This window comes from Sinocyclocheilus anshuiensis, unplaced genomic scaffold (assembly GCF_001515605.1).
Source record: "Sinocyclocheilus anshuiensis isolate Anshui unplaced genomic scaffold, SAMN03320099.WGS_v1.1 scaffold67, whole genome shotgun sequence".
Classification (NCBI taxonomy): Eukaryota; Metazoa; Chordata; class Actinopteri; order Cypriniformes; family Cyprinidae; genus Sinocyclocheilus; species Sinocyclocheilus anshuiensis.
In genome coordinates, this window is record NW_015552546.1 from 507,078 (window position 1) to 531,169 (window position 24,092).

The 24,092-nt window shown below is 37.9% G+C and overlaps 2 protein-coding genes across 5 annotated transcripts in view; one reads left to right on the forward strand and one right to left on the reverse strand.

The window, feature by feature from the left end:
* LOC107664174 (retinoic acid receptor gamma-A-like) overlaps positions 1–2,630 on the forward strand; it is a 61,843-nt gene extending 59,213 nt beyond the window's left edge. For all 4 annotated transcript variants that reach the window (XM_016454640.1, XM_016454641.1, XM_016454642.1 and 1 more), the window contains one exon: positions 590–2,630. In XM_016454640.1, coding sequence (XP_016310126.1) covers positions 590–951 — 362 coding nt within the window. In that variant the 3' untranslated portion in view covers positions 952–2,630. The remainder of the gene's footprint in view (positions 1–589) is intronic.
* An 8,343-nt stretch (positions 2,631–10,973) lies between these two features.
* The window catches only part of calcoco1a (calcium binding and coiled-coil domain 1a), a 26,317-nt gene continuing 13,198 nt past the window's right edge, over positions 10,974–24,092 (reverse strand). Inside the window, exons 7-15 of the mRNA XM_016454673.1 lie at positions 19,471–19,540; positions 19,221–19,376; positions 18,616–18,870; positions 18,408–18,533; positions 17,751–17,846; positions 15,930–16,017; positions 14,535–14,788; positions 13,281–13,372; positions 10,974–12,657 (exon numbers count right to left, since the gene is read on the reverse strand). Of these exons, the coding sequence (XP_016310159.1) occupies positions 12,630–12,657; positions 13,281–13,372; positions 14,535–14,788; positions 15,930–16,017; positions 17,751–17,846; positions 18,408–18,533; positions 18,616–18,870; positions 19,221–19,376; positions 19,471–19,540 (1,165 nt within the window). The 3' untranslated portion in view covers positions 10,974–12,629. The remainder of the gene's footprint in view (positions 12,658–13,280; positions 13,373–14,534; positions 14,789–15,929; positions 16,018–17,750; positions 17,847–18,407; positions 18,534–18,615; positions 18,871–19,220; positions 19,377–19,470; positions 19,541–24,092) is intronic.

The window sequence follows — 24,092 nt, forward strand, 5'->3', positions numbered from 1 at the left end:
TATATAAATATAAATATAATAAATTTTTTGAAGTATGATCACAAATACAGTAAATGCATGCATCATAATTTATTTGATCACAAATATGGTAAACGGTAATATTTTGAAATATTATTACAAATTAAATTTCTTTTTTTCTATTTTAAGCTGTTTTTTTAGCAGCCATTACTTCAGTCTTCAGTGTCACATGATCCTTCAGAAATAATTCTAATATGCTGATTTGGTGCTTAAGAAATATTTCTTATTATTATCAATGTCGAAAAAACAGTTGTGTTGCTTAATATTTTTGTGGAAAGCATAATACTTTTTTCAGAGTTATGTGCTGAATAGAACATTAAAAAAACAGCATTAAAAAAAACTTGACCCCAAACTTTTGAACAGTAGTGTATATTTAAATATCGTACAATAAATGCAAACAATAAAAATCAATTTACCTATTTTCTGTATAATCTTAAACATTGATGCCCAAAATTGGTGTGAAAATCAGTTTGAATAGACTTTCACACTCTCCTAGGTACTAATTACCTTAATACATATGATATATTATGTAGATGACACCATCCTGAAATCAACTGTTTTTGTGCAACAGGAGCAGAAAGGGCCATAACTCTCAAGATGGAGATCCCAGGCCCCATGCCTCCTCTCATCCGGGAGATGCTGGAAAACCCAGAGGCCTTCGAGGATCAGACCGAGTCCACAGAGAAGAAGCCTGAGCTCGAACAGCCCGCTCCTCCGCCGACCCTGCTCACTATGAAGAATGAGCAGGAGGACGAGGACGACAGCTGGGCCACGGAGAACGGCAGCGAGCCTTCACCAGAGGAGGAGGAGGAGGACGACGATGACGACGACGGAGAGGAGGAGAGGGGTACAGACAGCGACGGAGAGGCCTGGGATGGCCAGGAACCCAATGTGGATGTGTCCAGAAAGAGCCATGGAGGAAGAGCTCAGTGAGGAAGCGTTCTTCTTCCAGCCTTACCTGTACAGACACTCCTAACTCAGGCCACTCGGTCAACGATGAGAGACATCAGTGAGTCGATTTGAGGAAACTCACATAAAAAACCTCTTCCCGCAGAACGAGAGGGAAGGCGAAAGACAAAACAGCTGGCTTTTCAGACAAAATAACTGCAGCTTTTATAAAACTTGTTTGTTTGCTTTGAAAAGGAGAAGCCAAATGGGACTTATACCATTAACAGCTGACTCTCAACGGGTTCAAAAAAGTCTTTCAAAAGAAAATACAGGATGAAAATTGAAAATGCTAATCCTTTTTCTGTTGTCGTTGACGCTTTTGAATATCATTTTGACTTTTTCAGCCTTGAGATAGTTTGTTCTCTTTACATTTTATGAATAAGCCCATTCATATCTATATATACCTTTATATATTTTTTTGTCCTGTATTCTATTTTCTTAGTTATATTTTGTTTGGATAGCTTTCCTGGGCAGACTTACAGAAAGATAATTGGATTGCTATAACTGGCAGACCTATGCTGAGTCTTTATCCAGCTGCTTGGTTGGGTTCTTGGGAACTTTGGCTCAGCGTTTGATGTCATTGATAATCAGTTCAGTGGCTGGGTATCTCCCGTCGAATGATCCTGTTTTTAGGGGAATGCCATTACGTATCGGCTTTCATTGCGTCACATGATTCGCTGCCAATTGAATGGTGTGTCTGTGCCAAAGTTTGCAGCTTGTAGGGTTCAACTCCTGTCAGGGAGCCCAGCTCCAAACAGAAACACCCACATGTCCATTACCTTCAAGTCTCTGCATCATGCATATAATGTCATACTGGACCGGTTTCATTCAGAGTGCTCAGGCAGAAGTTATGCAGCACTCGAGTGGAATTAACTTTGACCTCATCGGCCTAGACGGTTCTTCAGGATAACTACACAAATGCATCTGGACGAATTTTCTGAATCTCATGTATCACGATGAAATACAGGAACGCAGACCTGTGCTAACACACAAACACACACACACATTTTGAAACGCATGCTACATGTATTCAGAACTCTTGCTATAAAAAAGAAAAACATGAAATTCAGACTCAGGGCATCTCTGTGAGGACCAAACGCTTGCTGTCTGGCGGCAGCCTAGAAACGGGCAATATTTATGTTACGTTTCAGAAATCTGGCCGTGTCACCATGAACTGAAATAAATCTGCGTATCTTACACAGAACTTCATTGCAGAACTTTCATCTTCGTTATAGAAATAGAGTTCCTTTTCTAATGTTACCTAATCCATTTTATTGCCAAAAACACACAGTATGCAATTTGGTGGTCGTGTGCCACTGAACATTAAAAGGTGTCAGTCTCAGTCAAGCAATAAGACTATGACCAGAACTCAGCTGTGTGTGTGAATGTGCGTGTGTGTGTTTGTGTTTTGAAAGTGAGGATGGCTGCACTCAGTAAGCTGTAGTGTAGTACTTTGTTAAATGAATGTCATCACTGTGGTGCTGTCAGAGTGTGTGAGCTGTAATACTGACCTCTTCTCCTTCAGAGCTGCGCCACAGCCACACGTATAGCAAGTGGAATGTTGAGATTACTTTAACTCTTCATCATATTTTTCTTGTTCTCTAAACTTGGCTAATGTATTGTCAGTCCTTTGTTCGTGTTCAACAAATTCTGTTATATAAAAAGCCATATAAACAATAAGAGGCACAATAAACATTTTTTTTGAGAATCTCTCTCTGTTATTCATTTATTTATTTATTATTTAGAATTTAGAATATGCTTTAGGCATTTTATTTTGGAATCATCAAATTTAGGAATCATATTTTTGTACTTTATTAGCCTACATGTAAAACAAGTTTTGTTTTATTACAGTTGGCATAAATTGAAGACATTCAGTATAAATGTGGTTGTGTAGTAATTTTGTAATCGAGGTAACAAACATTTCAAGCGCACACTTGGAGTCAGTGTTGCCAAGTCCGCGGTTTTCCCGCGGAATTAGGCTACTTTAACACTGTTGCCCCGGGTTGTTTTTCATGTCAGCGGTTGAAGCGCCCCCAATAACGTGACATTTAGCCCCTGGAATGTGAATTTTACCGGAGGAACCCTGTTGAAAAACGTGTATTTTACCCCCGAAGCGATTTTTACCCGGGAACCCACCCCACTCCCCGAAACGCCATTGGGCTAGTTTTGAGCATAGACTGTATAAAAACATGGACGTAGTGTCCGTGACGTCGCCCGTAGGTTTCCGAAGAGCGTTTTTGAAGCCTAAAGTGGGCGGAGCTGGCCGTTGCCATCTTGGCAGCATGTCACCGCGCGTCACTCCCGGATAATCGAAAATGGGCAAAGAGGCGGGAGCTGGTTGCTGAAACCACGCCCACCTAGCTCGACGGTGGTGACAGCCGCGGCAATCCACCTGTCACTCAAGTGGCCACGCCCTTAATTATGTAGAATTTTAAGGCTTAATATAATATAAACGGATGAGTTACAAAAAAATTCACCCCCCTCACAGTTGTCATGAAGGGCAAAATTAGCTATATAGACCAAAACCACTTTTTGTACTTTGTACAAACATTTTTTTCTGCTGTAAAGTTGGCCATTTTAACATGGGGAGTCTATGGGACTGACTCCCTTTTGGAGCCAGCCTCTAGCGGCCAGTCGATGAATTGCAGTTTTAGTCACTTCCGTGTTGGTTTCAGAGAGAGACCGGGAGGTTGCCGCTTGGTTTTGAGTAGCAATTGGGCATGTTTTGCTGTGAAAACCTGGCAACCCTGCTTGGAGTGGAGTCATTACTCATTATCGTTACTCACTAAATGCACTAGCTCCACCTTACCTTTCATTTGTAAGTGTATTATACGCAAAATTAGCTTTATGTAAGAAAAATGTGTGGTGAAATCAAGACAGATTTACTATTTACTATTTGGCACAATTAAGTAAATCTGCTATGCCGCGTCCACGCGCCAAATTTCAACATGGAAGCAGGAAAAAGATTAGAAAGCGACAGCCGAGGATTTTGCCGTGAATAACGACTCAAATTTCGGTCTGTACTTCACACAATAGTGTTACATAGCTTTAGAATACTTTAAATATATTGTAATAGTCGTATAGGCTATATTTATGATATTTTATGATGTTTTTTGTCCGTTTTGACGCTTAACAGGCCCTGGTCACACTGTTCTATTGAGGAGAAACGAAAAGCAGTTAGGACTTTCTTCAAAAAAAAATCTTATTTTGTTCTCTACAGAAAATCATACTCGTCTTGAACGACACGAGGGTGAGTAAATGATGACACAATCTTAGCAGACAACATTCACAATATAAAACAACGGGTGTGAAACATCTAAATCTGCGTAGCATTCATCCAGCAGAGGGCGATAGTGCACCACAGATTAGCGCTAATGACCCTGCTGGCTGGAGAAGTCATTTATCAAACGCTAACCACACACAAACACTACTGAGACCAAAACTAATGGATCCTGCCAGTGTGCCCTCATTTGTCTGCATGTGTCATACAGTAATTATCTGAAGACAAAGAAACATCCCTGCATTATTCATAAATCCACCTGTCACTCAAGTGGCCACGCCCTTAATTATGTAGAATTTTAAGGCTTAATATAATATAAACGGATGAGTTACAAAAAAATTCACCCCCCTCACAGTTGTCATGAAGGGCAAAATTAGCTATATAGACCAAAACCACTTTTTGTACTTTGTACAAACATTTTTTTCTGCTGTAAAGTTGGCCATTTTAACATGGGGAGTCTATGGGACTGACTCCCTTTTGGAGCCAGCCTCTAGCGGCCAGTCGATGAATTGCAGTTTTAGTCACTTCCGTGTTGGTTTCAGAGAGAGACCGGGAGGTTGCCGCTTGGTTTTGAGTAGCAATTGGGCATGTTTTGCTGTGAAAACCTGGCAACCCTGCTTGGAGTGGAGTCATTACTCATTATCGTTACTCACTAAATGCACTAGCTCCACCTTACCTTTCATTTGTAAGTGTATTATACGCAAAATTAGCTTTATGTAAGAAAAATGTGTGGTGAAATCAAGACAGATTTACTATTTACTATTTGGCACAATTAAGTAAATCTGCTATGCCGCGTCCACGCGCCAAATTTCAACATGGAAGCAGGAAAAAGATTAGAAAGCGACAGCCGAGGATTTTGCCGTGAATAACGACTCAAATTTCGGTCTGTACTTCACACAATAGTGTTACATAGCTTTAGAATACTTTAAATATATTGTAATAGTCGTATAGGCTATATTTATGATATTTTATGATGTTTTTTGTCCGTTTTGACGCTTAACAGGCCCTGGTCACACTGTTCTATTGAGGAGAAACGAAAAGCAGTTAGGACTTTCTTCAAAAAAAAATCTTATTTTGTTCTCTACAGAAAATCATACTCGTCTTGAACGACACGAGGGTGAGTAAATGATGACACAATCTTAGCAGACAACATTCACAATATAAAACAACGGGTGTGAAACATCTAAATCTGCGTAGCATTCATCCAGCAGAGGGCGATAGTGCACCACAGATTAGCGCTAATGACCCTGCTGGCTGGAGAAGTCATTTATCAAACGCTAACCACACACAAACACTACTGAGACCAAAACTAATGGATCCTGCCAGTGTGCCCTCATTTGTCTGCATGTGTCATACAGTAATTATCTGAAGACAAAGAAACATCCCTGCATTATTCATACTGGAGCATTAAAGGCTCAGACATGAGACAGGGCGGATGGTTATTATGAAAATTTGGTTTCATTAAGAAGAAAGAATTTAATCCTTTAGATAATTAAATGTGATAATTAAAAAGTATTTAATATAGTATTAAATACTAATGAATTGGTTAAATTAAACTGTCAATTTTGATATAACAATAAAAAAAAAAAATAGTCTTTTTTTTTTTTTTTACCAGATCAAGAGATGTTTATTATTACTATTAAATATTAGGTTTCATATTACCAGGTAAATTCATTTCAGAATTTATTTTGGTTTATATTTTAAGTGTTTTTCTGAATGATACAGATGGCCACACCCTTTCAAGCATGTTTTCATATTCTCAATATACCCATAAAGGACAAGTTCATATGGATTTATTCCTGTCTTTCTGAATTCATGGGCAGACACTGTACTTGATGGATTTAGACTTGGCCACTTTATTTGTAAAGAGCACACAGGGGCTAGCAATATACAATTCTATTTATTCAAAGCTCAAGGGTATTGTAGTAAACCGGGTTATGGTACTCTTAATTAAAAGATTACTGTAATTAAGTTTCATTAAAAAAGATCAATAAACTAGGGCTAAGATTAAAAACAAGGGCCATACATTATACACTGGTTTACAAGGACCCCATATATTCAATTCCAATGAGATGTTGCCATGGGAACACAAGGCAGATAGGCTGAGGTGATGGATTTAAAGAGACAGGACATGTTTTTCTTTCCATGGCAAACACACACCACTTCCTGTGGTGTTCAGAGCATAGTGCTGAGAGTAATGAGAGTTAAATGAAGGAGAAAAGAGCAATAATAAAAGGCGAGAGCAACGTCTAGGCAATGATTGTTCCAATTACAAAAACAACAAAAGAGGCACATGTGGAGAGATATTAATTTTTTTATTCTGATTAAAGCCATTTAAATGGCTATCAATGAAACATAAAAAAATAAAAAGAACTGGATTCTTTTGAGTGGATTGGTGCATGCCTTGGCAAAATATGATGTCATGCTGTTTTTGAAGATGAATTATGGTCAAATGTGGCCCCCTTTTGTCTCTCCTACACACTCTCCACCCTAGTGTTAAAAGATAATGTAGTCTAATAACTAATTGTCATATTTAACAGCTGCAATTTGAAATCTGTGAGTTTATTTCTTAGAATTATGACTTTAAAGCTCAACATTTTATGCTTGAAAACAAAGATGCTTTTATGCTTTTTGCAACTAACTGTATATTTTGCAAATGTGACTTCTAGTGGCTGATAAAAACTGAATTGATGTAGGCCTACAATATCAATATCATACTGTAGTATCTTAATTGTGAGATGTAATGTCCTGATAAGGAGAAAGTACTTGAAAATATAATGTAAATTTTGTTAAATAAAGTCAAAATCACAGTTGTTACATGTGCTTTACATATTGTAACAGTGGAAATGACTTTTATAAAACAATCAAAGCTGCAATAATTTTCAGAAGGCCAAACTAGTGACGAAGAGGTGTCTGGGACAAATAATATTTAATTTGTCCTATTTTTGTACATTTAAAGGAATAGTTCACCCCAAAATAAAAAATTTGCCAAAAATGTACTCACTCTCAGGCCATCCAAGCCTTAACATTACGTCACTTGCTTACCAATAGATCCTTTGCTGGTCCTTAGTGAATGGGTGCCGTCAATATGAGAGCCCAAGCAGCTGATAAAACATTACAATAATCCACACCACTCCAGTCCATCAATTAATGTCTTGTGAAGTGAACAATATGTGTTTTTATGAAACAAATGCATAATGAAGATGTATTTAACTTAAAACCGTTACTTCGGCTAAAATACAAGGCCTCTATCTATAATACTGCTTTCTTCAGTGAAAATGTCATCTTGTCTGAATCGGGAGAGAAATATGCACAGATCAAGCACCGTTTACAAGCAAAAACAGTTCTAAACAGTTCTTTTTTACTGGACTGGAGGAAGCATTATTGTGAATTATGGACTCGTATTTTAGCCAAAAGCAACAGATTAGGTGAACTATTCCTCTAATCACTGTTCTCCTGTCAATTTCATGTTTGCAGTAGGCAGTAGTAATCCATCCTTGGTTGGAAGTGGTTGCGAGGACGTTGCTATGTAGTTTCTAAGGTAGAATTTTGGGCATATATATATATAAGCTCGATACCATAGAGCTTATATTAGAGCCCGTTTGGCAAAACTCTCGTTACATGATTTTACTGATTTGCACATGAAATTGGAGGAACGAAAGAGCACCGCTGGAAAGGGGGCGGAATGGGGCGCAATAATCATTTTATCTCGATTACTGTATTTTCATAATCGTTGGAGCCCAAAATCGAAACTGAATTTCGATTAATTGCACAGCCCTAGTGGCTTCTTTAATGTTTTTTTTTCTTCTAGCAAAAGTTGTCAATCCACTGACTCACTAGAAATGTAATAGCACACCTATCTTCAACAAACTGCATGATTTGAAGTATCGTTCATATCAGTGGCACAGTAATATTAATAATAATGCTCTAAAATTTAAGAAATATTAAAAATGGCAGAATAAAAGTGAGGGGGAAAAAACATTCAGACAAAAAGTGAACTCAAAATAAGGTATTAGGATGTAAAAGAAAAGAATGACTCTAATATCTTGCCCAGCAAGTGGAGACCATACAGGCTGCACTGGTTTAATGCTGTTCAATCAACTCGTAATAAAACGCAAAATGACCCATAATATATTTTTCATTTCTAATGTTAGAGAAAAGACGCTGGCTGGAGGTGTTTGGAGAAGGAGAGAGACATAGAGGAGATTATACGTTACACATCCTCTGCAGGAAACCGGGGCAGTGCCTTCCTAAAAGACATGAAAATGCAGAAAAGGAAAGAGAGAGAGAGGTAGGTAGGTAGGGAGGGAGTGCAGTGCTGTGGCCCCAGGCTCTTCATATCTTTTACATTTCTAATTAAAAGAGATAAAGAGTGAAGGAGTCATCAATCCTACAGTGATTTCCCTGTTAAGGTTTTAGAGGCAGCCGTAAAGCAGGCAGCCCGGCTCCATTGATTTTATAATTAGCTCCCGTCATGCTGCTAGGGGAGTGAGTGAGGAGAGGAGAAAAAAAACATGGGAGAGCTAGAGAGGGAGTGGTATAGGAAAAGCAACAGAGGGAAAAGAATGGGGTGAAGGTCAGCAAAAAGTTGTTAAAAAGCAAGAGAGGATAACAGGAGGCCAATGGTCCAATTCTACCCAAGTATCTTTACAGGTAAATCAAAAGTCAGTGTAGTGCATCCATAATCTAATGTACCATTAGGACCTTGTGAAATGATATTCTTGTGACCAAAATTAACCTTGTGAAAATGGACCTAAATGATATGGATTTTTTACTTGTAATTGTTAAAATAATGTTTAGTTATTATGAACTTACAATGAACAACTGTTTGATATTAAAATGATATATTATACTAGTGTACAGTACTATACTATTTGCAAAACAACAAAACCACTGTCTTAAAGGCAGTTATATATATATTTTTATTAAAATATCCAAAAACCACTAGAACAGTGTTATATATTTTGCTGACTTGTGTACTTACATTATCCCAAATGTTTCGAAGAATGTTTAAATCCAGAGAAATAAGCAATTTTAACTAGTGACACGGAGCGTGTCCATAGTGTCATTGTGTCGCCTGCCAATGATGTCATACACCCTCGATTTCCGGTTTTGTTTCGTAGAAAACATGGAAACACCAAAGACGCTTTAATATGTTGTGCGATTTAATAGACCGATAACGACCGCACAGAGTAGCATTATAACAGAACTTTCAAATGTATCTAGTATGATAAAACACATGAAACCCTATCATGTCCTTATGTGCCCCAGAGAACATAGTAGGACATGTACTGCAGCAAAACAATGATTTTAAACTTTTCAGAATAGGTAGAGCTTAAAAAATGCTCAATTCAGCGCACAAGTCATCAACATGCAGTGATAATTATGTAGTATGTGTGTAGCCTTTAGACCTCTTGTTGAAGTATGTAGTCATGAAATTAAGAGAAAATCTTGAGGAAACTGGATGACAAGTGGTCACTGGAGACAAATTTGATACATGCTAATAGCAGTCTTTTCAGCTTGCTCCGGAGCAAATTCAGCTTGGCCCGTAGCAAATCAACTGTTGCAGCGTGTTTCAGAACATCTGAAATCCATCTAAGATAAGTGAATGTTGTTTTAATCCATATCGCTGTGTATATTACCTGGTCTGCTAATTGAAAAAAGCATGTTTGCAGCAGCATTTACGCATCTGTGTTCATACAGCTGGAGCAACACGTAGTAAACAGCACTGCTTTTTTTTCCCCCACATACGCACGACTGAAAGGAGTGGAAGCAGTCGACTGTGGCATAATAAAAGCTCCGCTGCTTTCGAGCCGTGTGTCATGCTCGTTCAGCGGCCTCGATTTGCTTCCGGCGAAAATTACATATTGTGCCTTTAAATTTAGGCATGGCAACACTATAATAAATGTAAAATTTATATCCATTTATACATTTTTATATTCAAAGATTCATGTAAAAAGTTATATTTAAAATATGCTGAAGATTAAGGGTATTTAAATTAATTTTTAAAGATTAAGTCTAGGTGAGTTTTGGATGATGGTTAAAGATGATCTAAATATAAATGAGCATGAACGAGTAAATATACAATAATGAATGCTACAAATGAATACAAATATAATTTATAAAAGTTGTGTAAATTAGACAATTCAAACATGAATTAAAGAGCTACTTAACCCAAAAATGTAATTTCTGTCACCATTTACTCACCCTCAAGTTGTTCCAAACTCGTATGAATTTCTTTCTTCTGCTGAACACAAAAGAAGATATTTTGAAGAGTGTGGGTAACCACAGTTGTTGGTCCCCATTGACTTACATTATATGTTTTTCCATACTATGGGACCAGCAACTGTTTGGAATAACTTGAGGGTGAGTAAATTACCATTTTTGGGTGAACTATCCTTTTAACAAGAAACAATATGAATAAATAACATTAAGTAATAAATGATGAAAATTGTTAGCAAACATTACATTATTTTATTAATGAAACCCATCCCACACCCTGAACAGAACCGCATAACCTACAAACAAATTAGATAAGTGAAAGAAGGAATAAATGCACAAAAAATGCAAACAATAAATCCAAATCTCTGATTGTATTGCCCTGAAATGACCTGTGTTCTTTTAGACATTACTGAATCTCAATTACTTAGGACTCATCTTAAAATATTCCCTGCCATAAACAGGTTATGTAGGCTGTAGTATAGTGGGTAACTGGAATCTTTTTTTGTTTTTTCCAAACTGGGCTTTCAGGTTCAGGTGAAGTGTATCTTTTAAAAATGAGAATTGTTTTCAATCTCTGATATCCTGATGCTAAGATGACGCTCTAGAATACAGCTTTAAAACTATCAAAGTAAAATCTGGTCAAGCGTACAATACAAATACAGTAGACTGATGGATACAGAGTGACAGCAAAAGCCTGTTTCAGTGAGGTGTAATGGTTACATCACTTTTAAAGTCAATACAGATTATGACATGTTGTATAAAAGGCAAACAACATATAGGAGCTATTTAAACATGACCCTACAGTAAACAGCAAGAACAAATCAACCAAACAAGATAAAAGTTCTGCATTTACAGTCAGCCCAACAGGAAAATGTTTCAGACATTTCAAAGGAAAAAAAGAACTTGTACGGTTTAATGTATGATACCTTTTCATAATATTCCCCTTCATTATTTTACTTTTTAATATATGCATTAAAATATTCTCCCTGTGAATGGTATTTAAAATGTAATCATGGTGTTCTGAAATTATGACTTTTTCCTCAGGTAATGAGCTTAAACACAGCCAAATAATGCTCTCCACATGATCCACGTGACGCACCATTAAGCCATCACACATTAAATTGAATTAAAGATGAGATTCCTTGAATTTCGTGAGGCATAATTTAAAGCAGTTCAATTCATGCCTTAAAATTAAAAGTCCTTCTCGCAGTACTGCAAAAACTTTCTAATGTATCGCCAACCTCAAGAGGAACATTAAGTAGTTAAACTGTCTTAGTACATTTTGCATATAAATAATAATTTTATCATTCATGTAAAACAGTGTTTCAATACAATGCATGAAACTACAATAAAGCACCAAATATAAATTTAGAGGAATTAAATTTAAAGAATTCAATTAAAGTGACTAATTAAACTTCATAATTCCCTCAGCTCAGCCTCCATGCTAAAGTGGATTTCCTCCAAAGAAGATTTTGCACATATGAATGTTCCATGAGGATGAGAGTAAACGACTTGAAAGGAATCTAAAGTGCCACTCTTTGCTCTTACATTTAAACAGGACGATCAGTCGCTGGCTGGTGTATCCCAATCAATCAATCATTTAATGTGTGAACTTTCACACAATCTATCGTCAAACAAACAAAAAACGTTAAAAATACTTCTACCACAAGACCCACGAAATAAAGAGCACCCAAACTAAATCTTACATTTAAAACCTGAAAGGATCTTGATGGTATTGTGCTTTACATGATTGCTGATGCACATTAATGATAATTGTTATATCAGTACAAGTCTTATGACAGAACACAAGAAAATCAAGATTGAAAAACAACCCTAAAAAACAAACACAAAAACTCCTCCTCGCCTCAAATACAAGCTTTCTCTCAATCTTCTCATTACAGACACCTTCTGCTTGTCTGTTGATGTGTGTAAAATAACACATCCGTGAAAGTTACCTTAAAACCATGTGCGACATAAAGTGTTCTAATAGCTTATGCATATTCTAAGTGCATATAAAGTGTAAAGCAAATTGCATATTTAAATACTCATGTCAATATGATATAAAGCGCAAATGCTTCTAAATACAAAACTCATAACACGTGTTGCACTGGTGCAAAGCAGTCCACGCTGCGCTGGCCCTCGGTTCCTGCAGTTCTGCCTCTCACCACAAGGGGCTCTCTGCCAGATCTCTGCATGACGACACACAACAGGACAAGCGTGAGTTTGGGAAGAAATGGTGCGTTTATAGACAGCAGAAGGTGAAAGAGATGGATAGAGAGAGGGAAACTGACGGAGGGGGTGGAGGAGTAGAGTTAGGAAGAGAAAGAAAGAGGGTGAAGGAGAGAAGTGAGGGAGAAAGGGTTTTAATGATGCTGAAAATTGGCCGGTGAGCGCTGTCTACCCTCTCAGTAAATCATTGCTACAGCTTCCTGTCAACTTATCTGTCCTCTTGTCCTCCCCGCACAGAACTCTCCCTATCCTTTCTCTCGCTCTCTTCTCCCTCACTAATTTTATGAGGTGGTATTCAAAACTTCCATCTCCTCACCATATTCAGACTGTCACCATAAATAAAGGCCTGCATTAGCGTGTGCAAAGACAGAAAAAGTGACAGACTGTGACAGGGAGATATAAAGTGTAGCGTTCGTGAGAGAGAAGGGCCGAATGTTTTTTGCGACAGTGACATATTTAGTTGTGTGGGTTGTGTAAGAGTATATGTGAAAATCTATCTGAGCCCGTGTCTGCAGGTCATAGATAACGACAGTGTGACTGATGGGGTTTATAGACAGTGAATGTGTGTTTGTGCGTGCTGTACCCGAGGGTAGTGTCTCTGTTGTCAGGCAGGAGAAGAGCCGTCTCCTCTCCAGAGCTGTGCCCTCTTGATAGAGCGGCCTCATACTCTTCCTCCTGTAAAGCACACACGCAATCACATATGCATGAATAAAGGGCCTATTCACTGCAAGTCTGAAGAACGAGCACAACCAGATTTTTAAAACTGCATAGTACTGCAAGTACTTCAGTTTGAAATATCATCTGATATCATTCTGATTTTTATTTTTTTTACCTGAACGCTACAGGTTTTTTTTATTCAGTGCCAAAAAACCTTGCCAACAATTCAGAGAACATGCCATCTGGCTCAGTGCATCTCTGTGAACTACTACAAATTGAGCCTGAAATATTATTCTGCAATATTCAGATTTTTTATTTTCTTTGGATAATAGGTTTATTCTTATTCTCTGTTGATATTTTTTTACTTTAATGTGCATGGTAAAATCATTAAATTTGAATCCTAAACAAACTCGACTAGAAGGAATATTAGTGTAGCTTAAAAATACAATAAGACAAATCAAAATTAACAACTGGCAAGAGTTAGTACACTATTTACAGAATCTTAGCTTATGAAAATTCATTGCATTTATTTATGTTTTATATCTGGGGTCTCTGATACCCCAAACACAGCCATTTTTAAGTAATATCTTTCATAAAGGATGTTGAAATTTTATTAATAATCACTTAACAGAAGGAAAGTTATGATTTATTAACCTCAATTCTCAAACAGAACATGAGCATTCAGCATTCAGATCCCCAAGAAAATCTAATTTTATTCAAATTTGATATTCAGAGAGTGATGTAACGCAAAAACTCCATTCAGATTAACACAAAAATCTGTTAATACTTCTAGTGAAAAAAAATTGTTAGCAAAACTTTTATAGATTCTTGTGTGTCATTTAATCACATTAGATTGGATGTGAAGAGGCCTTGAAGGTGAGGGCACCTCATAGCATAAGAGGTAACATACAATTAAACATCTGCTGTAGCTCAAACAGCAGAGCATGACCCTAGCAACTGCAAGGTCATGGGTTCAATGCCCAATGAAAGCAAAACTCGATAAAATGGGTACCTTCAATGCAATATAAGTCTCTTTGGATTAATGCGTCTGCCAAATGCATAAATGTAAATCAACTTATGTGCCAATATTTCCCTAAATATTTTCTACGCAGCCAAAATTCATTTATCACTTTTGGATATTTGGATGTGCTGTGATAACTTGATGACAACAAACCCTCACCGACTCAGAGCTGTGAGCGTGTGTGTGAGCACTGGGCTGATGTGGAGATGAGAGGGGTGCAGGTTGGCTGATGACCACTGCGTCCATGCCCGAGGGGTGCCTGGGTGAAGGTGGCGGGTTGGCCGGGAGCAGCAGGTCGGCCTGGGGCTGCTCGCACAGACTGTAGTGGTTCAGAGGCCCAGAAGAGTGTGCGTCCTGCAAAGCCTCGGGGTTCTCGTCCTCAGAATCAGACAGCAGTGGGCTTTCAGCACGACCTGAAACCACAAATGGCAGGTGTACTTTCACAGTGATACTAAGGCCCAATCCCAATTCTACCCCTTAGCCCTTCCCCTACCCCTCTGTTTCGCGCGTTCACGTGAAGGGGTAGGGGTGTCTCAATTCTCTTTTGGTTGGAGGGGTAGGGGTAGGGGAAGGGCCAGACAGCCCTTCAAACAAAGATTTTTCGGGACCACACTTCAAACGAAGGGGTATGAATTATCTCAGCGTAAACCGGCTTCAGGGGCAACATGGCTGCCCGAGCGAACAAAAAGACACATAAATGTAAGCATTTTTGGCATTAATAAAGATTTTAACGAAAAGTAATTATTTGTTTATGTTACATTCAATCGTGAGTTCATATTTACGGTCATGTTACTCAAAGAAATGTTTGCAAAAAATCGCTATATTTGCTAACTAACGTCATATCATTATAGACTGCACGATAATGCCACAACATATTTTCATGTCTGATCAGGGCGATAATGACAAGTTTCTTTTCTCCTGGATGTGTGATCTGCGCGATCTCCGATGTGTGCGTGTGTACGTCATATCATTATAGACTGCACTATAGTGCCATTACATATTTTCATGTCTGATCAGGGCAATAACCACCGTAGACATTGAGGGGGGCTAGTCCCCCCAATAATTAGAAATCGCTAAACCCTTTTCTCAAATATTGCCAATTCGAGAGAGAGAGAGAGAGAGAGAGATGAAAGTTTATGCACGTTTCTCTTTTTAGAGTGAGTTTACTTCAAAAACAGCGATTTTATCCTCTCGTTGCTGGAAAATATAATGTAGCGATTCAGAAGGGGAAGGGGGATAAAATAGAATTGGGATTGGGCCTAAATATATCATATCATTTATAACAAAGTAGGGTTATATTTCGATGTTGTGTAAGTATGGCAGAGTTGTGTGCATGCGGGAGGTGGGGTTGGTGTGCTGTATTGTATGGTGCTGAAGTCTCGTCATTGTGCAGGGCCGTATAATGCAGTGGTGTGTGGCATTTTATGATGTGGCTGTCTGCCGCCTGGAGTTCTGTGGTATTGTTGTGTGAGGGCAATAAAGAAAAGAGACAGACCCACAATAGTGTCGTTGTATAGTGATGTTTGTACAGAATTAAAGAAAGCAGTGACTCACTGCTCTGCAGCAGCGCCGTCTCACTCCATTTAGAATCGCTCAGCACCTCCAGCCTTCTCTCCAGCTGACGGCTGTACTCCATCACTTCCTGCACACACAGTTAACAAACCTCACACTGTAAGATGAAATAATGTTACACTGTAATGTTTAAAATACCATACTGTCCCTCCTCATCCTCTTCTTAAATAATGGGTGTCTTAACAGGTCAGATTTCAGTAAATACTTGGTACTTTGCTGTTAGGGTTGCATGAAATAGGAAATTTAAGGGTTTGTAATGTTGTGATTGGCCGATGCAATGTGAACACAATACAGCATGACCAATGTTGTGAGGTTACTGAATAACTAAATATTTTCAAGACATATCAGCGCTACTTTTCTTTTTACTGTCATCGGGACAAATACATATGTGATTACCTCTAAAATCCTGTTTGTCCCAGACCATGCACTTTTGAGTGCACTCATCCTAACAAGTATACTCAGATTTGTATTTGCAAAGTTGTTTTTAGTTAGTTCATTGTTACATCCAATTGCAGTTTCCTTTTTTTCTCGTTTTTCTGTTTTCTCAGTACAGCTATAGAGAAAATGATAATAATTACTTGGGAAACTGGACACCTTACAATTCATAAACGTGTATTTTTTGTACTTACCCTAAATCTTTGTAAAACTGTTTTAGGTTTAAAATCATAGCTTAAAGTAGCTTAAATATTCTAGGTAATTTTCAATCAATAATATAGGGTGTCCATACATCTTTTTTTTCCCAGATATGTCCTGGCCAGGATTTTGAAATTGCCTAAAATGTCCAGGTTTTGGCTTTGTTTTCATATTGACTTAAATAAAATTGCTCTCTACTGTCCCACCTTCTTGCACGCCACGACTGGTCAATGATGTACAATGCCTCCATGCTATTAGTCAAACTACTTTTCAGTCATTACCTTCAGAAAATATGAAAACAATTGGAAAGCAAAGTCCAAACCTAGACATTTTTGGCAATTTAGAAATCCCAGCCGAGAAATAGGACATATGGTCACCCTAAATAGAAAGAAAAACATATTTACAGTAATGCATTTACATTGGACGCCCATTAGGAAAACAGACAGAAGTGCAAATAAATATTAAAATTATACAAATTTATGTTGAAATATAAACATAAGGACATATGTTAGTAGGAGACTGTTGTGACAGAATCGCTTATCAACCATCAACCAGTTTTATTCAAATGTTAACCTTACATCATGAATATCTAAAAATGTAAACCTGGTTACTTTCACTTGGTACCCAAACAAGGATACCATAAAGGTGCCACATAACTGCATATGCATGACCGAACTCTTATGTTTATGTTCTGCAAACTCCATTCACAGCCCTTACATAGGTAACATACTAACCAGATGTTCCTCCACCCAGAAAGGATCATTTAAAGTTTATAGCTCACGTAAGATTTCTTTACTTAAGAATTCATGCAAAGATTAACAAAAATACAAGTGTCAGATTTCTCTGTTTAAATCCCTCGGTCCGCTCGCCTGCTCACTTTCCAATGTAAGTGTATTTACTATGTGGAAAATTGCTTTAAACCAGTGCTGTCAGACACACAGAGAGCAAAACACTCTTGAGAGACAGCTTGCATCTGATGTTTAGGACTGGTACAACAGCATGTTTCTCCTATGCCTTCAGGCTCATATGAATGAGATGGTTGTTTACCAAGAAACTGAGCACACTCTGAAACTTGTTGGATGACCTGTGAGAACTTTTGAGATGGCTTTAATAAGAACAAGACAACATTGAGCACTTAAAAGAGTTTTGTGAGAACTGCAGAGGTCTTTCCTGTATTTCTGTCTGCAGCTGCTCCTTCTCTTTCTGAGCCACTCTGAGACTGGCCTTCAGCTCTTGCAGCTCACGATGGGTCTCGCTTAGCTGAACCTAAACATACAAACACAAATTTCACAAGAGTACTAGAAACCATAACAGTACAAGTCTTAAAATATTTAGATTTACATTACATTGCAAATGTAATTTATGCCTCAATTTACATTATATAAAAATGTAAATGGTCGAGGTCATTCTAGGTCGCTAAACAAATGTAAGCAAATATGTGATATTGACCATGATAACTCCAACAAAGTGTGCTGTTAACACTATTAAACAGACACGACTAAAAACATACTGACAAGAAAACCACTGCTCTTAATTTCTGTTTTTATTACTGTTTACTTAATAACTTGAAAAACCTGAAACTACGTATACTTGAAATTAAGCTACATGCTATTGTTTGAAAGTAATTTGTTAATTATTTTAATATTTAAGTTATTAAATAAAGTTTGTTCATTAGCATATTAGCTTTTGGAAGAAAAACTGGCATCAATAACCATGACATTTAACTGGTTTATTTTATAAATATATTTTTATTATTATTATTATATTCAGTATATTCTTCTTTATATCTTTCTATATATCTTTCTTTTTAAAAGTTTTTGTATTTACCCGATTGCAGTCTTTCTCTCGTCCCAGCTCCACCACTGCTTTCTCTCTCTCCATCCTCGCCTCTTGCAACATCTCCTCCTTCTGCTGGATCTCATCATTTAGACGTTCCAGACGCACTGTGTCCAACTGTCAATTCATGCAATTACTTAAAAGAACAACAGTCTCAAAGCTGCCTTTGTGTTTTTCAATTTTTTTTTACTACACGTACCTCAGCATTCTGCTGCAGGGTCTCTTTCTCCTGTGCCCAGTTGGCCCTCCCCTCTCTCAGAGCCAGACTGGCATCTGCCAGCTGAAGTGTGAGCTGTGCGGCCTGCAGACGGGCCTGATGAAGCTCGGCATGTGCGATGTCCCTCTGAGCAACCATGTCTCTCAGCTCCCCCCTCAGAGTCTCCACACAGCATTCACTCACGTTCAGACGCTCTTGAACACTCCGGAGTTCACTCAAAGCCACTTCATTGGCTGCCTGCTCAACAACACAAACATGTCATGCTCAAAAGATGGTGACAGTCTACAGTCAGTTAGGGGGGCATACATGACTTCTAGCATCCATCTGCATCAATTTCTTTATTTGCTGGACTATATAGACATTGTTCACATTTGTCACTGACTGGCCATCAAATGGTGCAATTACAACATCTAACAGCAGGGTTTTGTCTGGACCATGCTAACCAGTCAAACCTTGACCCTCTTATAAATAACATGCACTTCATGGATAAATGGTGTCAAGTCTCTATTCTGAGACACTACATCCTGTGTACAACCTGTAAGACATCCAAGGCGAAAGCTGGGGTGTGAAAACTGCTGGAGTGTTACCTCCTTCCTGTGAGCGCTGTTTAGTTTGTGTGTGAGGGTGGTGATGGTGTCTCGGAGCTGTAGGGCATGTGTATCTCTCTGGGCCAGTGAGCTTCTCAGACACTGGAACTCTGCTGACAGACTGTGCAGCTCGTTCTCTGTTTGTTCCATCTTTATCTAGTATAATACACAAAACAATGACACAGTTATGACCATGTACTTGTATTTATGCTTGCGTATAAGTGCATAGGTCAGGTGTTAGCTGACAAACCTTCAGGTTCTTGTGTTCATCCTCATCTTCCTTCTTTTGAGCTGCTGCTTTCTTGGCCCGTTCCCTCATCCTACACAGATACAACACCAGAGAACCAATGCGACCATGTGGCTCATAGAGACAATAAGACACTGTTTACTGTGCTAAACTGAGCTCTAGAAGGGGTCCAATCACTCCAGCAGCATTTGGATGTACTGTAGTCAAGGATGCGTATGGCCACATTGTATGAAACTAGAGGTCGACCGATGTATCGGTTTTGCAGATTAATCGGCACCGATAGTTTTTTGCTGGAATTATCGGTTATCGGCAAAAATCCATGCCGATAGTTTTCCGGGTTGCGTCCGTTGCTGGAACGGCTGAGAAGGGTCTGCTGTCATTATACAGTAGTTGAAATCACTGACAGCACGTGCTATTTGTTTAGACACGTGATACTGCACACTGAACAGAGCGGGAAACTTCAGATGCGGATTTAAATGCAGCCGACAGAAAATCCTGCCGCGCCACAGAGCGCCATTCACATAGTTTTCCATTAAATTACATTATATTTGTCCCGAATTGTTGTTAATGCTTCATTTATAGAGCTATAATATAGATCGCACTTTCTCTTTCCGTTTGCTCCATTTTTTAAACACCGAACTTCAAACTCATCTATGCCTCATTGTTCGTTCATTCTTGAAGTAAACTTGTGTCCGTTTGGTGATTAAATAAACTGTTTTAGACCACTGCTTGAACTGAACGCGTGTGTGATTCCTGATACCTGCGAGTTCTCCTAGACGCGGCGTTGCGCTTTTTGTGTGACTGCCATATTTTGTTATTTTGAAAAGATAATCATCAAGTGTTCTAGAATATAAGCAATCTCAAGTGTGAGAGTATACATATATGTAATTTCAATACTATAGTCTTTGTGTAGATATTTAAAGATGGCCATCTAGTTAGAGTGTGTTCATTTCAATATCGACTAATTTTTACATTTTGAAGTTGCTTCTGTTCACATTAGTTAATGAACTATGAATTAATTTTAATGATCAATATATAATTTATATTTAATATTAATATTTTTATTCATTTACAAATAATGCTTCAGTACTGTTTTTGTTTAATTTTATTTTAGTTTTCATACAGTATCCATTTTAAAAACTATCGGATGATTAATCTGTATTGGGCAGTGTGGTCCAACCTAACTATCGGTACCTGTAAAATCCACTATCGGTCGACCTCAACTTTATATAAGCATTATGCATTGAACACTATTGCATAGATATTTCTTAAAATAAAAGTTTTTGTTTACATAATATATGTGTGTGTACTAGCTTCAAATAAATTATCCACCCGCGCCTATATTTTAGTCTGATTTAGGTAACCGCACCTGATCGTCACATTCAGGGTTCGTACGATCATGGAAAAACCTGGAAAAGTCATGGAATTTTAAAACCGCATCTTCCAGGCCTGGAAAGTTTTGGAAAAATAAATAAGCCCAGAAAGTTTTGGAAAAGTCATGGAAATCTATTTCACAATTCTCTGTATAATAGAATTATGTTTAATCAGGTCCTGAATTTCGGTGCGGGATTGCGCATACATCGCATTACTCATTCCCGCAGCTTTCGACTTTCGGGAAATTCCTGCAAAACATTTATTCAATATAGTGTGTAGGTTAGATGAGTAAATAAATCCACACAAACCATCAGATCATTTGAAAACAGCGTGAGTGATTCAGTTGTAACGCGTCCCCTCTCTCTGACTTTCTCTTCACATCTTCAGCATCTAGAGCTGCTGCACGCTGCGATACAAGACTTTCGCTCACGTTTCGGTACAGTTGACAGAATTGTCACTTGCCTAATCGGTCATTGTTGCATTGTAACAAAAATTTATTATTTTCACACCTTTTTAAGCCACTCGGTACTCGCACGCTCCAGAGGTGCTTTTCTGTGCGCAAAAGCTAAGCTTGTTGCGCTTAAGCAGCCAAATACACACAAAATGGCGTCAAAATGGTCATCCTGGTAAGTATCCTGGTATCCAGTATTTTTTTTATTACCCGACCCACCCAACTCGCGGATTATCCGCAGCGCCCGCGGATATAACCGCCATCCATGCATCACTAGTGTGCACTGTGTATATTTATTATGTATATATAAATACACACACATGCATGTATATATTTAAGAAAAATGTTGTTTTTATATTAAATATATTTATACAAAATATAAATTATATGAATATAAATATATACATGTAAATAAATGTAAATATTTTAAAAATATATACTGTATATGTGTGTATTTATATATACATAATAAATATAAAAAGTACACGCGCATATATTATGTAAACAAAAACTTTTATTTTGGATGCAATTAATCGTTTTTTAATCGCGATTAATTCATTTTCGTTTGACAGCACTAATTAAAATAAAAAAATTGTACAAAAGCACCGAAATCTAAATTATAGTTTTCATTTAGGCAAAATCTGAAACCAGTGTTTTGTAGGGTTGGGTACCGAAACCCGGTACCAATATGTCACCAGTACCCATGTAACCGGTATGTACTAGAACCGAATCAGAATGCAGATTTCGGTATCTCATTTCGGTGCCATGCCGGAGCGATCGATTGAAATATTTGTCCTCTGGTTCTCCGAAACGGACGTAAGAAGCATCATCACCGGCACCGCACATGAAAAATAATTTCCTGACTGAGAAAATGCACCTGAACTCAAGTCGGAAAGCTCTAATAATACAAATCCAACAAATCTTTGTAGTAACGAGAGTGTCCATGTTGTTTTCACATTCCGACTTAAAAGCACAACTCGGGAAATGAGAGCATCCGAGGAGCGCGTGAATGCAGTAATTACACTTGCTCTGATGGCAGCAGGTAGCCTTCCATTAACTAAGCTAAACCTGCTTAAATTAAATGCCTAAAGCTAAACTTCCCTTGTATTCACATTTCTAAACCTGTTGTCCATCAAAAGAGAACCTTTTTACTCCACAACACCAGTCCGTTTTAAAAGTATTGATTTGGCACCGGTATCGAGAAAAAAAAAAAAAACGATACCCAACCCTAATGTTTTGGTAATTAAACTCGGTATGCCATTCAGGTTGTCTTGTTTATCAGTGATGAACCAGTTGTAGTAAAGTTCTTTGGCAACAAGCCACTTCATATTTCAGCCAAACAAATGTTATGTTTTTCTACTCTAGCATCATTTTTGGTCACAGAAAAGTACATCCACACAGCTGACATGTTTACCATTTGTATCTTATCCACAGTTTGTGCACGAAATAGACGCTGACACCAGAGTCATCAGAGAAGTGCTAACTGTTTCAGTCAATAATTTCAGCCCTTCGGAACTATTTTTGAAATTTCAGTGCATCACTAATCAACAACATAGAATGTGACTGCTATTATAGCTGCGATTGTAGCCTGATTTCCTAAATGAATGTCTCTTATGAGCTGATTCTAAATGGAAATCTAAATTAGAATCTAAATTCTAATTGAATTAGTCTGAAACACTGCCCTACATAATTTACAGCATCACCAGAGAGTAAAAATGTTCATTATAACTGAAATGCACCCAAATGAATTGGAATCAAATCAAACTGAGAAACCTAAATCAATACCCATCCCTACATTCAAGAACTAAGGCCCTGTTTACACTTGGTATTAAGATGCGTTTTGGTCGATCGGATCACAAGTGGATAACGGTAAATACAGGTGTACACGGGGTGTGAAACGTTTTGAGCTCATCCACTTTCGACCACTTCCAGAGGTAGTCGAAAACGCCTTTGACCGGATTTGCTTTCGTAGTGTAGACGCTGATGTGGTCGAATGCGTTCGAGCAGCCACAAAAGACCGCCTACTGACCTAATACACGTGTAATCATTGCGAGACATACAAGGTTTCAGTATCAGATGGGATTTAAACTTTGATGGGCCGAATCAGAAGTATTATTTTCTGATAACACAAAAAGAAACAACAGCAGTAAGTACAACAGGGTTCCCACGGGTCCTTGAAATCTTTGAAAGTTTGTGAATCTGAAAAAAAATTTTCAAGGCTCTGGAAAGTTTTTGAAAATAAGCATACATATAGATACAGGTCCTTGAAAGTGCTTGAATTTATTTTGTGCAAGAAGTTTTCTGGAAAAAAATCCATATTATTCCCTCCAGTCCGCTAATATGTTATTTCGCCAACACTTCGTGGCCTATGCATATTAGGTTGCTTGATTTACCTTAGGCCCCATCCACACGGAGACGCGTATAGCTGTATACGCATAAATTTTGTATCATATAGGCGTTTCGTCCTCACGTAACAGCAACAAAAAACATGAACAAAAACTGAACGATTGTCTTTTTTTTAACTAACATTAACACAGATTAATAAATGTATTGTTCCATGTTTGTTTGTATACCGCGCACAAGGTTTATGCGCATAGTCCAAGTCTTTATTAACAGGGTGGCCGTGGGTTCTTAAAAAGTCTTAAATGTCTTAAATAACGTTTTCCTAATAAAAGGCCTTAAAAAGTCTTAAATTCAGAATCGATGGGTCTTAAATATTTTCGGTCCCAGTTCCGCAAAAATTTCTCTAGTCTCACGGACCCAGTGACTGTTAAAATCATTGGACAGACAGATTTCCAGC